Source organism: Protobothrops mucrosquamatus, unplaced genomic scaffold (genome assembly GCF_001527695.2).
Source record: "Protobothrops mucrosquamatus isolate PMUCROS unplaced genomic scaffold, P.Mucros_1.0 scaffold250, whole genome shotgun sequence".
Classification (NCBI taxonomy): domain Eukaryota; kingdom Metazoa; phylum Chordata; class Lepidosauria; order Squamata; family Viperidae; genus Protobothrops; species Protobothrops mucrosquamatus.
Genome location: NW_015386598.1, coordinates 483,816 through 497,436, shown reverse-complemented (window position 1 = coordinate 497,436; position 13,621 = coordinate 483,816). Strand labels below are relative to the sequence as shown.

Below are 13,621 nucleotides of genomic sequence, written 5' to 3'. Positions count from 1 at the left end.
AAATATGTAACATATCGAATTAATGCTATCCACAAACATGAAAGAATGAGTGGGAATACGAAATGTGATTGGGCCAATAGAGATATAAGAAAGACTAAAAATGCTGTCTGTTGGTATCTGCTTAATAATAGTTTCTAACATACAATTTAAGGGTAAATGTATTCCCCTGTACACATATAACTAAGGAATAATTAAAGAGGACAATAGTAAGTCAGAATGACATTGAAACTGAATCCAGTATTATACAGTTAGTGTCTAAAAAAATAAATGAAAACGAAGTCATACATTTATGTTGAAATATAGCAAGACTGTCCATGTAAAAGTTTTAAATGGGAACTTTGTGAATCTGAGAATGTTTATCTATGATTGTTGATTTAGTGAAAATAGGCTTGAGAAGTAAATAAGCTTGAATTATGGATTTTTTTGCACAACTATGAAGTTTTAGGTTGGCTGTTGAATATGGTAAAAGCAATATTTGATTGAGATAAAGTGTGCATGAGAATAAATAGGATGCTTAGTAAATGATTGTCAGGGAGTAAAAGAACTGTCTGATGTCCTCTTGGTTGTTTAGAACAGAGGTCACCAATCTTTCTCGGTTGATGGACCAGAGGGAAAGGAAGAGGGAAGCATTTTACATGGGCGCGGGCACAGGGCCACGAGCACCCGCATGATGCAAACAGGACGGAGCTAGTACCTGCATGATACTCACTAGCCTGCCCTGTTTTTGCGCCCCATTTCCCCATGCCTGTTTTTGCACCCCGTAGCATGGCGGCATCCCGTTTTCATGCCCCACAGTGCAGCAGCATCCCATTTTTGCACCCTGAGGCGCGGCAGCATCCTGTTTCTGCACCCCATGGCACGGTGGCATCCCATTTTCATGCCCCAAGGTGTGGCAGCAGTCCATTTTCATACCCTCACGGTGCAGCGGCATCCTGTTTTTGTGCCCCACAGTGTGGCAGTGGCCTGTTTTCATGTCCTGAGGCATGGTGATATCCTGTTTTTGCACCCTGAGGCGCCGTGGTGGCGTGTTTTCATGCCCCACAGTGCAGCATCTGTTTTCGCACCCCACGGCCATGGCGCCAGTGCCGGGCCATGGCCCACAGGTTGGGGACCCCTGTTTTAAATATTCTAAAAATTCATATACCTACTCTGTTTTTTGCAATTTTCATGTAACTTCCAATTGCTCTCTCAACTTTCTCAAACCCAATTACTTTGTTCCTGGATACACCAATGTTTATTTGTTCATTTGTTTGTTAAATTTATTTAGGGGGCCTACTCTAGGAAGCTTACAATAATGAAAAGGAAAAAAAATGAAAGAAGTGTAAACACAACAGAAGTAGAAGTAAAATAATAGAACAATAAAATAAACAGTGAAAAAGAACACAACAAGAATACATCAATATGATAACCAAAAAGATGGTAGAGAGCAGATTATAAGGGGTGGGGAGGTGATCCCCAGGACAACTAGCAGAGCCAGGTCTTCAGGCTCTTGCAGAAGGATAAGAGGATGGGGGCAGATCTCACATTAGAAGGTAAGATGTTCTAAAGGGCTAGCACTGCAGCAGAGACGGCTCTTCTGGATCCCAATAGTTGGGAGTTTTTTGACTGATGGGACCCAAAGTAAGTCGTCTCTGCTGGCACAAGTAGGATGGGCTTGTCCTAGTGGGACAAGATTTTAGATCCTCACTGTGTTGTACAGTCTGTCTATCTTTAGCTACAAATCATTCATATTCTCAGCCCACAGTGCAGCCTCAAAAAAACTATTCTTATTTCTCCAACTAGTTCATTTATAACCTCACCATGGGCATTCCTTATAATATTTATCTACAAATATTATAAACCAAGGGTCCCCAACCTGTGGGCTGCAGCCCGGTAGTGGGCCATGGCCTCCTGGCCACTGGGCCATGGGACAGGCTGGCCGATAGTGGGCCATGGCCTCCTGGCCACTGGGCCATAGGACAGGCTGGCATGCACATGTGCATGCACGCACCCCCACTTGCGTTAGTGCTATGGCTGCGGGGTGTAAAAACAGGACGCTGCACTGCAGGGCATGAAAACGGGCCACCACTGTGCCTTGGGGTGCAAACTGGGATGCTGCCATGCTGTGGGGCATGAAAACTGGATGGCGCTGCACTGCAGAGTGTGAAAACGGGCCACTGCCGCACCTTGGGGTGCAAAAATGGGACGTCGCTGTGCTGCGGGACATGAAAACAGGCTGCTACCACACTGTGGAGTGGAAAAATGGGTGCCGCTGCACTGTGGGGTGCAGAAACGGGGCACTGCACCACACAAGAAAGGACAAGGCTAGCGAGTATCATGCAAGTGCTCGCCCTGCCCCATTTGTGTTGTGCGCATGCTTGCAGCCCCATGCCCACATGCACGCACACGTGCATGTAAAATGCTTCCCCCTCCCTTTCCCTCCGGTCCGCCAACCGAGAAAGGTTGGTGACCTCTGCCCTATAAGTCTGTGTGGTAAAACAAGAAGAGACAAGGTAAAGAATGAATGGGTGGTGAATTATGGATTGAATACTGAAAAGAGTAACCAATACAATTTGAATGAATGAATGAATCAGGATCAAATTGCAATATGTATACATGGTTGTTATACACACATACACACATATATAAAACTGACAGACAGACAGACAGACAGACAGACAGACAGACAGACAGACAGACATAGACATAGACATAGACATAGACATAGACATAGACATAGACATGGATAGACAGATGATAGATGATAGAGATAGATAATATATATAATTAAGTTTCTTGATTACTGTATTAGACTAATTGTTTCTTCACTGCCTTTCTCCTTCAGAAAGGGGCTCTGGACAGTGTAGAATTTAATAATAAAATTAAGCATTAAAACAAAATAATTTAAGATTAAGAATTATTAAAATTATAAAACAAAATTATAACATTTCAAAAGATAGAGAATTCCAAGATGGGGAGATGTTGTTGCTAATAAAGATGGGGGGGATTCCTCATAGGGCCATGTTACTTCATGATAGGGCAAGCCCTATTTAAGGAACAGATTCTGTATTGTGAAAATGCTAAATTATGGTAATGCTTAGTCCAGATTTTAATTTAAAGTTGCAAGGAGGGCCTAAGTCAGAGGTGGGTAACTATGGCCAACTTTACAATCTGTGGAATTCAACTCCCAGAATTCCTGAACCAGCATGGTTGAAGTCCACAGGTCATAAAGTTGCCATAGTTGCCCATCCCTATCCTAACCAGTGAAGAACATAATGCAGCCCCTCAAAATCTCTAAAGAAATATACAAAGATATATTTAAGATATGATTACATTTCCTGTTGTTTTAATTTTTTCTTACTACCTTTATACTGTCTCTGTTGTTTATATAAACCTACCACAACTTGGCATTGTCCTCATGTGCTGGGACCACAACTGCCAGAATTTGACCCTGGAATCATAATCTCAACACATCTGGAGAACACCAGGTTGGGAAAAAGGTGTTTAGTCAAGGCTGACATTAGAAGACAGTGAGAACCCAGACAATGAGAAGTTTGCGCCACACAACCCAGCATTTTCAAGAAGCCAGCAGACTCAACATTTAATCAAGTAAGCAAAGCCTTCAAACATTCTTGCAAATAAATCCACAAAAATTTTTAGGTGAAAAATGCGATCTTATTGAGGACTGTCAGAAGAAACAGCAGTTAATTGCTTTTCTATACTGGGCAAGGGGTGGGTGGAGCCACATTCCTCTGATGGCCAGGCTCTTTTTTCTATTAGATTTGGAGGAAAATTGAGTAATCATCTTGTGGCAGCCCTTCATTCACCTCTATGCAGATCCTTATAGGCTATGGTTATTGGACAAGAGCTTAAATACAAGAGCACCACAGGAATGTAAATTACTGTCTTTGCTGCCTACATTCATCCTGCTTTTAATTTTAGTACTTTTACCGAATAGAAATGCTTTGGGTACCAGATGTAGTCTTTAATTTCTCTGATACATAAAATAAAATCAATGCACTTCCCCCTTCCAGATACTGTTAACTACATATTTAAATGTACACAGGAAGATCCTGCTTAAATGTGTCGCCCAAAGCAATATCACTCTGATCCATACTGGGACTCTCTAGTTGCTTTTAAAATACAATTATTATACCACAAAATCTTAAAAAAAAATTGGCCCTAAGGGAAAGATAGTGATAGCTCAAGATATTTATACAGCTTCAGAAAAAGCAATATATGTCATACTCTAGTTAAAATATGATAGAAAGGATGTGCAGGGAAATACTTCAGAAACAAGGCACCAACATTTTAATGCTGATCTTATACTGCTTCCATATATTACCACTCTAAAATACACTGTCCTTTACATATATTAGCTAATGATATTAGAGTGGGAAGATTATGTTTATACTTACTGTTTACTTATGTTTTCTAGTGATATGGATGAAATGAATGTTTTCCTGAGATATTACAGAATGAAATGTCACTGGTGAACAGAAGTCTTATTTAATGTGTGATGTTCTAGTCAGATAAGCACATACTATTCTTACCTCTTCGGGTTCAGTAGATTCTTTTCTTTTAGGAGGTTGACCAGCACCAGGCAAAAGTGCTCCCATTGGGATGTTGATATTTGCCTGAAAATTGGAGAACATATCAGTGCATGAAATTATATTGTAGTAGATCTACAAAAATTAAGAGATGGATGGAGTTTTCTTGATTGTCCAGGAAAATTATATTTTGTTTCTCATTTCTTTTATTAATTGCCTTATTATTTTAAATCTAGACATATTTAAAATAAGATTAATTTAGACAGCAAAATCCCAACTTAAGTTTCCATATCAGTGGCAGTGTTCTGAGCCTTGTTTATATGGGGCCAGATTAGTGCTAAATATAATCTGGTGCTAGTATATTAATGTTTAAGGGAAACAGTGATTTGTATTTAAACCCTATATGGACAACTTTTTTTATCTGAGGTTACAGTCATTGTAAAATCAGGTCCCTCTGTCATATGAAAGAGCTGTAGCGTTGCAATGGTTAGAATGCAGTATTGCAGGCTAACTCTGCCCACAGCCAGAAGTTAGATTCTGACTGGCTCAAGGTTTACTGAGCCTTCCATCCTTCCAAGGTAGGTAAAATGAGGACCCAGATTGTTGGAGGCAATAGGCTAACTCTGTAAACCACTTAGAGAGTGTTGCAAAGCACTATGGAGTGGTATATACATTTAGTCTGCTATTGCTGTTCTTCAAGAGTAGATAATTTTTACTTTCTACTTGTGGAGTTAATATGGCTTCTTAAACTCCTGCAAAGAGTTTTAGTTTCAGTCAAAATTGAATAAAGAACTACAATATTGAGGCTGCAGAAATCCAGACAACCATTAATAGTCATCCAGATCTTTGCTTCCCAGATACAGTAGCCATAAGAAATTGTATTAACTTCCATATTCGTACAAAGTAAAGTTTGTATATTGAACCATACAAAGTAAGGTTCAGCAGCCAATTAACAGCCTTCACCTCCTAAAATATTCTTACAAAAGCACCTACTGTATTTCCCCGAAAATAAAACCTAGCTCGAAAATAAGCCCTAGCTTGATTTTTACGTGTGCACGCCTTACCCCCCAAAATAAGCCCTAGTTTGGGGGAGAGGGGCACACGTAAAAATCAAGCTAGGGTGAGAGTGGGGGGGTTGAGCTGTCCCATATGCCCCATACCCACTTACCTTAGGACTGCTGCAACCAGGCCTCCCACGGTCCAACACCTGCCACGCCACTGCGCAAGTTCTTCTGCAGCTGCTTATTCCCAGATGCCACATGGCACATTGTGCTGGTACCGCCGCTCATAGCAGGATGCCAGGTAGCACTTCATGCCAGTGCTGCCACTTGCACCAGGACGCCAGGTGGCACTTCATGCTGGTGCCACCACTCACGGCAGGAGGCCGTGTGGCTTGTCACACCGGTGCTGCTGCCCACTGTAGAACGCTAGGTGGTGCTTTATGCCACTGCTGCTGCTCACGGAAGGAGGCTGCTCGGCTCGTCGCACAGGTGCTGCTGCTCACGATACGCTGCGTGGCTTCCTGCCGCGAGTGGTGGCCCAGTGCGATAAGCCACATGGCCTCCTGTTGTGAGTGCTGGCACCAGGGCGATGAGCCACACAACCTCCTGCCATGAGCAGCAGCACTGGCGTGAAGCACCACATGGCATATTGCCACGAGCAGTGGCACCAGCACAATGAGCCACGTGGCATTTGGTTGAGAGAGGCCGCAAGCGGCCACAGAACTCAGGCAGTGGCGTGACAGCTGTTGGGGCATGGGAGGCCTGGCTGCAGCAGTCTTAAGGTAAGCGGGTATGACATCTCCCAAAAATAAGACCTGGTGCCTCTTTTGGAGGCAAAAAATATACAAGACCAGGTCTTATTTTCGGGAAAACACGATACATAGAATGTATTGATTAGCCTTGAACCTTTAAGCACTGCATTTAAGTAATACATTGAATTTGTATTTCACACCTATCAAAACACTTCTAAAATTACTTGCTGTGGTTCAGAGAATACAGGCATGGTTAATCATGGGATTGATTTAGAAATAAAGGGTTCTTCCTTATGCTCATTTTAAACAGGAATCACCCATACCCAAGCTAACAGATAACTATGCTGGTGTAAAATTTGTCTTCCAATTGCTGATAATTATCTACTATCATATTACCAGCTTGGCCACAATGCTGTAAAATGGAGCTGTCAGGTGCTCTCCAATCCATATTTTCGGGGCTCTGTCATTCTGATGGGAGGGGGAGGTTTCGCTCTGCTGGGAGGGGGGGATCACAGATGTATTTTCTTTACTTTGTTCTCTCCATCTTTGATGCATCTCTTTGGGTGTGAAAAGGGGGAGGAATGTGCCAGGAGTTATCTGCCTTATCTCTGCTCCCTTGTAAAGATGATACTGATGACTGATGACTGATGTTTGTCCACCTTTGGTTTTTCCTGCCCAGGTGTAAAACCTTGCTTTTCTCCACATTAAATTTCATTTTGTTGGATAGGGTCCATTGTTCAAGTCTGTCAAAATCTTTCTGGATCCTGAGCTTGTCTTCTGGGGTGTTGGCTATTCCTGTCAGCTTAGTGTCATCTGCATATTTGATGAGTTCCCCTTCAATTCCCTCATCTAAGATGAGCTAATCTGGGCCTAACTTTTCTGGATGACTTATTAATCAATTAGAGTTATCTGACATGACCTACTAGGAAATAAAAATGTCTAATTTCAATGTTTATTCCTTTGTTCACAGAAATACCCTTCAACCTTACCTAAGGATGACTAACAAGCAAGCTATTTGGTTTTTTAGCTGAATACTATCTGGAGGGTCAAGGTTCCCACTTTAGTCAATTGGCAAAAGGGAATATCCTATTTAATGAAATAGCCAGCATTTTTCTGCCAAGAAACAACAATAACAAGTATTTAATTGAGAGTCCCAAACATGCTTTTTCAAGAGGCAACTGGACTTTCTTGTTTTTCTTTGAAGATGTTTTGCTTCTCATCCAAGAAGCTTCTTCAGCGAAGAAGTGAAACACCTTCAAAGAAAAACAAGAAAGTCCAGTTGCCTCTTGAAAAAGAACCTTTGGGATAATCATGGCCTGGATGGCTGAGAATCTCCATAGACATTTAATTGAGAGATTTAATTCCAGTTATCAGCTAAAAGAATGCTAAAAATGACAAGTTAATTTTCAAGGCGAATAAAGAAAAATAAACAGCACAAGTAATATGTGCATGCATGTGTATGACAGTGCTACTTAAAACTTTAGATAACACACTGAATTGGTTTAACACAGAACAAAGCATATTGGAAAAAAGCACATTGTGATTATTTTTTTAGGCTAATAAAAATATGTAAGATATGCAACAAATTGTTTCATCAAATTAATTTAGCTGCATGTCTAGTAAATTGAGAATAATTCCTAACTAGAATTAAAGCTTCAATCCAAGCATCATTCCATATCTCCTCCATTTAAAGTAGTTATTTATAAGCAGTCACACAAAATACCTTACCTGAATGCTTCTGACATTTGAAGCTCGTTGATTTGACATACTTAAGCAATAGAGTTTTCACTGCAAAAAAACCAAAATCAATTAAATAAACAAAAAATGATAGCAAAAACTTTATGGGTTGTAATGGCATTCTATAAGCAAAGTTTTATTATCTATAATTTAACCATGGTACTTCCTGGTAACTATGTATTCATCAGCTCAGATTATCTTTCAGACTCAAGTTTCAGAGTTACTAAGATACACCTACAGAATACTGCAAGGAACTTAGAACATCTGAAATTCCTTATTGAATTTTTAATAGATCCAGTGAGAAATATCACTTTCACAACACAATAGGAAAGGGGCACATGTTCCATCAAAAGCACAAGTTAATAACTATCTACATTATTTATTTACTATTTATTTCAATTTACAAAAGAGAATTGCAAAACCCTTATATATCTGTACGGAACCAGTTTTCTGGATGAACATGTCTTTCAGTAGACTGTAACTTAAAGAGGATAAACAAACTACTCAGAGGTCTGATAAGAAGGGAATTCAGAGAATAAAGACCATTAGAAATAGCGAGAGCAGTGGCATTCTGTGTGCTCAATTCAGCTTCCCATCTTACTGTACCTATTGAAGTACAGGTAGTCCTCAACTTACAACAGTTTATTTAGTGACCATTCAAAGTTACAACAGCACTGAAAAAAGTGACTTATGAACATTTTTCATACTTATGACCATTGCATCATCCCCATGGTCATGTGATTTATATTCGAATGCTTGACAACTCACATTTATAGCAGTTGCAGTATCCTGGGATCATGTAATCAACTTTTGCAACCTTTTGACAAGCAAAGTCAACAGGGAAACTAGATTCACTTAACAACCATGTTACTAATTTAACAACTGCAGTGATTCACTTAACAAATGTGGCAAGAAAAGTCGTAAAATAGGGCAAAATTCGCTTAACAAATTTTCCATTTAGCAACATAAATTTTGAGCACAATTGTGATCATAAGTTGAGGACTACCTGTATGGCATGGCTTGAATATGTACTGTTTTCCAGAAGCCAGTTTCTAAATTTATATGTAACCTTAAACTGAGACTAAAAATAAATGATAAGAATAAAATATAATCAAAATGGAAATTTCTCAGTGATACAACTGTATAGATTACTTTAAGCAGAGGCAATCTTTCTTCCATGCCAGTTTTAACTGACCTCATTACTGCTTGAGAAATCAGGACAACAGAATGTTGATGAGTAAAAATAGATTATCTTCTTGGACTGCAATCCCCATCCTCTCTTTTACTTGAGTGCATCAATTGCTTAATTATATTTGGCAATAGAGATATTAAGGGAATTATGTCCTTATGTTTGACTGCATGAACAGGAAAGAGGCTAATAGTTAATAGAAACAGATGGTACTTTCATATTTTCATAGAGATATTTCCCCTTTCACCCAAAACACTCTTGAAATCTCACCATATATGTTAATATCGCACAAGCAGTGCAATGTTGGGGAAGAAAATGAACTATTTCTGAAGTACCAAATCTTTTGCACTAGGGATGAAGAATTTGTGCTCCTTTTAAGGTTGACAAACTACAGATATTAGCAGCCTGATCAATACAATTATATAAGGGGTGTACTAGACAGGAAATTTAAGATGGACTCTTTATACTGTTTATCCCTCAAAACAAATTCCCAATTAGAAGCTCACAAGTTGCTTTGGGCTTTAAGTCCCAGCCATCCTCCCGGTATGGTCAGTGATAAAGGGATGCTGGAAATTTTAGTTCAGCCTTGCTCTATACACATCTTTTTTAAGCTATCAAATTAATGTAAGAAAGTGAGTTCAGAATCCCACCTTGTTGCCTTAAATAAGTTTTGGACTACATTCGGTAGCTCCAGCCATTATATTTTGGGAATGTCAGCCAAAAGATCTGTTATGGAACAAATTCTTTTTTCTTTCCTAATACTACTACTTGCATTTATCCTGAATTCAATGGAGCTTCTTCTGTGTACATACACAGTACATACACACTACCTGAAACAATGTGATTCTGGATGCTATACTCATTCCCTCCCACACTTGCAACCAGGTGTGAACAGCATTTTTTTCAGTTACTGATAGCTGCAAGCTCTTTGTGTTGTGTAGAGTAATATGTTTTGTCCTCTTTTCACATGGTTTTGGAGTGCAGATGAGTTTTATATTTGGCATATATGTGCATTTGTTAGATATATGTTATTATATATTTTCCACCCTTTCCCACTGAAATCAGTAGGAAATTGCCAAGCTGTTATTAGTAATTGATTTTGATAATATAATTTTTGGGAGCTCTGGGTCTTCCAAAAGACAGCTGAGACCGTTTGGAGTTACTGGGTTGCCCCCATCTGCTGAAGAACTCTGGGGCACAATTGACAATTAGGAGGATAATGTTCAGTGTTTTTCTTACATCTTTTTAGACATAAAACCAGGCTGAGAAAATCCATAGGTCATAGTGCAGTCTGATAATGAGTAATTGAATAATTTTAAATTTAAACAAGCTGAACAAATCATTTAAATTGTAAACAGAATGTAACTAAATGACTGAAAAAGCCAGTCCTATCAGGCATACAGACATTGATCTCATGACTTACCCTTTATGACCCCCCAAAAGCAGTGCACTGGAGTAATTTAGTAAGTATTGAACTTTACATGCACAGGTCCCTAGGATTTGTAATCCAGCATGAGGCACAGGAAGAAATAAACACAGGGGGGGAAAGCTCTTATCTGCTCTGCCTTGTCTAAAAATAAGTCCTGCGGGGAGTGCTGAAGGACACGCAGTCATTCAGCACCAAACTACTTCAATTTGCTTGGACGAAATGGAGGCCTGCTTGCGAGATGCTTCTCTAATATTTATCTTTCCTACTCCTGCAACTCAGATGCAATTGAAAAAAAGCTGGAAATGACATCGTTCTCATGCTGACCTCCCCCATCTGTAATGTATAAAACTGGCATGGATATTATGAAATGGAACTGTATTATTTTTTTCTTTAAGACCTAGATAGAAATTATGCTGAGTAGCAAGGAGGGGGAATACAACTCTATATCGAAACAATTGCTCACAGTGCAATTTATTTCATGAAAGGTCACTGTGACTCCAGAGTTAATGATAAGCATTTTAGCAGTGAGAAATTAATATTTCTGGGTTCAAACATTGGTATTATAATTTTGCTTACTTGTACATGGCTGTCCAGAAAGCCACAGGGAGAAAAATAAACATGCGTTTGGTTAGCTATCACCAACTGTGCCCAGTAGGCTTTTATGAAAATCATACAAGAGCACATACATTTATGAAACTGCAAAATCTCGGAACAATATTCTTTAATTTAAAAACTCTTGCCTTTAATAGTTATGAAAAACATTAATGACCTGGTATAAAGAGAACCACACTCACAGCAACATAGCCCTTATCCTTGTTCCCTAGCTATAAATGTATTTCCTAAGTCAACCTTTTCTTTTTTAAAGCTGTCCCCCTCCCTCCTCAACTCCCATTAAGTACAGTACCTGATTATTTATATCAGAAAAGTTACAGCCCGTCAGAAGAGTGAATGCTACACCTCTTTTTGCTGCTGACTGAGGCACCTTAGGTCAGCTGAGATCTTTCATGTGAAATAGATGAAGTTCTTTGTGCAGTGGATACTCTCAAGGGAAAGGACCTCTGGGACTGGAATAGAGCAATGTTCAGAAGCCAAGTGTAATAGAGAATTCCTGTCATAGCTTGCAGTTGTTCTTCCTAAATATAGAATAAGATTCATCCTGTCTTAGTTGAAACTAAAGGTCTCAAGTGTCAAGCAAAAATATATCAGTGCTCAGTTTCAGGTAATACGTTGCTGCAATTTTCTCAACGTAGAAATGTCAGAAGCTTTTTAAAATAGTTTTGAGTAAATAGTATTAAACAACTTCCCCCTCTTCGTATAACTTTTTGCAGTGAACAGACCTCATGCAAATTTTCAGGCCACTTGTGAAGAAAAATAATCATGGGAATATGATTCCCAGTATTATCAATCCCTCCCAAATAAGTCAATGCATACCATTTTAGATTTTTTTTTTGCTGTAATTTCATCTTGACCTCTTTGACGGATATTCTGTATAAGAAAATGATGGAAGAAGCAATGGGAAACCAGGGGGATGTGTCTCACTCTTTTTGGATGGGTTGCAAAATGGAGGTATAAGTATCTGCACAGTGTCCTGAGGTGGGATAGGACTGAAACCCCATTTCAAGAATGGAGTCCCATGGGCTATCCTTAGGCATTTCAATTGCCAGAGGACCCTGAGATACAGGTGAGGTCATGCAGACATGAAGTTTGGACATGGCTTGTCCCCAGGCAAGGCTTTGGGGATTTGTTCTTAACATTGTTTTGATTGCCTTGGTGCTAATTAATCTTCCTTAAAGCCTATAATCAATCATATTGTCAGATGTCCAGCTAGCGAATCCAAGAAAGGAACTCCTGGGACATTGTGTTTCCTAAAAGCAATACTTTTATTGAATACACTACACTGGCACAATAGAAGCAAAACCATCTCTGAATTTCTTGCTCAAAAATCCACTTTGAGGGCATCCATAATGTAATATGGTTGTCAACATTGTCAACTGATCTAGGATTTCAGGCAGAGGTTTTCCATTTCCAGGGTAAATGTCACTAAAAGTTTTTTGTTTTTTTTAAACTGAAAACTACAAATTTGTGTAGCATGATACAATTATCAATCAATGCTTAAAGTATAACTAAATCTTCTCTATTATGCTATTTTCTGTAGTTGAAAAGAAAATCCAGATTGAGGGATTCTTCAAAACTTTTGCTATTTTCAACTGAAGCAATATAATGGATATTCAGCACAGATCTGAAACTGTTAGACCATTTATTAACAGATTTTCCATCAGTATTAAAGGAGTAACTATAAATAGGCCTAGATTTACCTTTAACCGTTAAGTATGGCAGCCCAATTCATCACCTGAGCCTTTAGTTGTCCAATCTCAAGCCTTCAAATAGCACTTGAATGGATCTGAGACCTTGGAAATATATGGAAAGACACCCGAGTAGAAATAGCCTGGAGGAGGGAGACAAATTCTGCCAATACTTATGCTCTATAGAACAGGAAAACTGAAACGTTCTTGCTGCTGGCCAACCCCTCTCTTACTTTAGGATGAGGAAGAAAATAATTGAAAGAGAAAAATGCAGGAAAATGAACAAATGAGCAGCTGCTTTTCTTCCCAGGTGAAAATAAATAAACAAGAGGTAAAAGGTAATGTCTTTCCACATCTTCCAATATAAGGTAATGTCTTTCCACATCTTCCAATTTCTGGACCGGGACGCCTTGCGCACAGTCACTCATGCTCTGGTCACCTCCCGCCTGGACTACTGTAATGCTCTCTACATGGGGCTTCCCTTGAGGAGCACCCGGAGGCTCCAGCTAGTCCAAAATGCGGCCGCGCGGGTGGTGTTGGGAGGGACTCGTCGCTCCCACGTAACACCGCTGCTGCGCGAGCTGCATTGGCTGCCGGTGGCCTTCCGGGTGCGCTTCAAGGTGCTGACTATCATCTTTAAGGCGCTCCATGGCAGCGGACCGGGATACCTTCGAGACCGCC

The 13,621-nt window shown here is 39.7% G+C and overlaps 1 protein-coding gene across 2 annotated transcripts in view; it reads right to left on the bottom strand.

Annotated features, from left to right (window-relative positions):
- The window catches only part of SMPX (small muscle protein X-linked), a 27,976-nt gene extending 16,269 nt beyond the window's left edge, over nt 1-11,707 (bottom strand). Inside the window, exons 1-3 of one of the 2 annotated variants that reach the window (XM_015814424.1) lie at nt 11,542-11,707; nt 8,011-8,070; nt 4,533-4,616 (exon numbers count right to left, since the gene is read on the bottom strand). In XM_015814424.1, the coding sequence (XP_015669910.1) occupies nt 4,533-4,616; nt 8,011-8,049 (123 nt within the window). In that variant the 5' untranslated portion in view covers nt 8,050-8,070; nt 11,542-11,707. Of the gene's footprint in view, nt 1-4,532; nt 4,617-8,010; nt 8,071-10,631; nt 10,760-11,541 lie in introns of those variants that run through there. The other variant, XM_015814423.1, reaches the window with a different exon arrangement.
- Nucleotides 11,708-13,621: the final 1,914 nt, after the last annotated feature.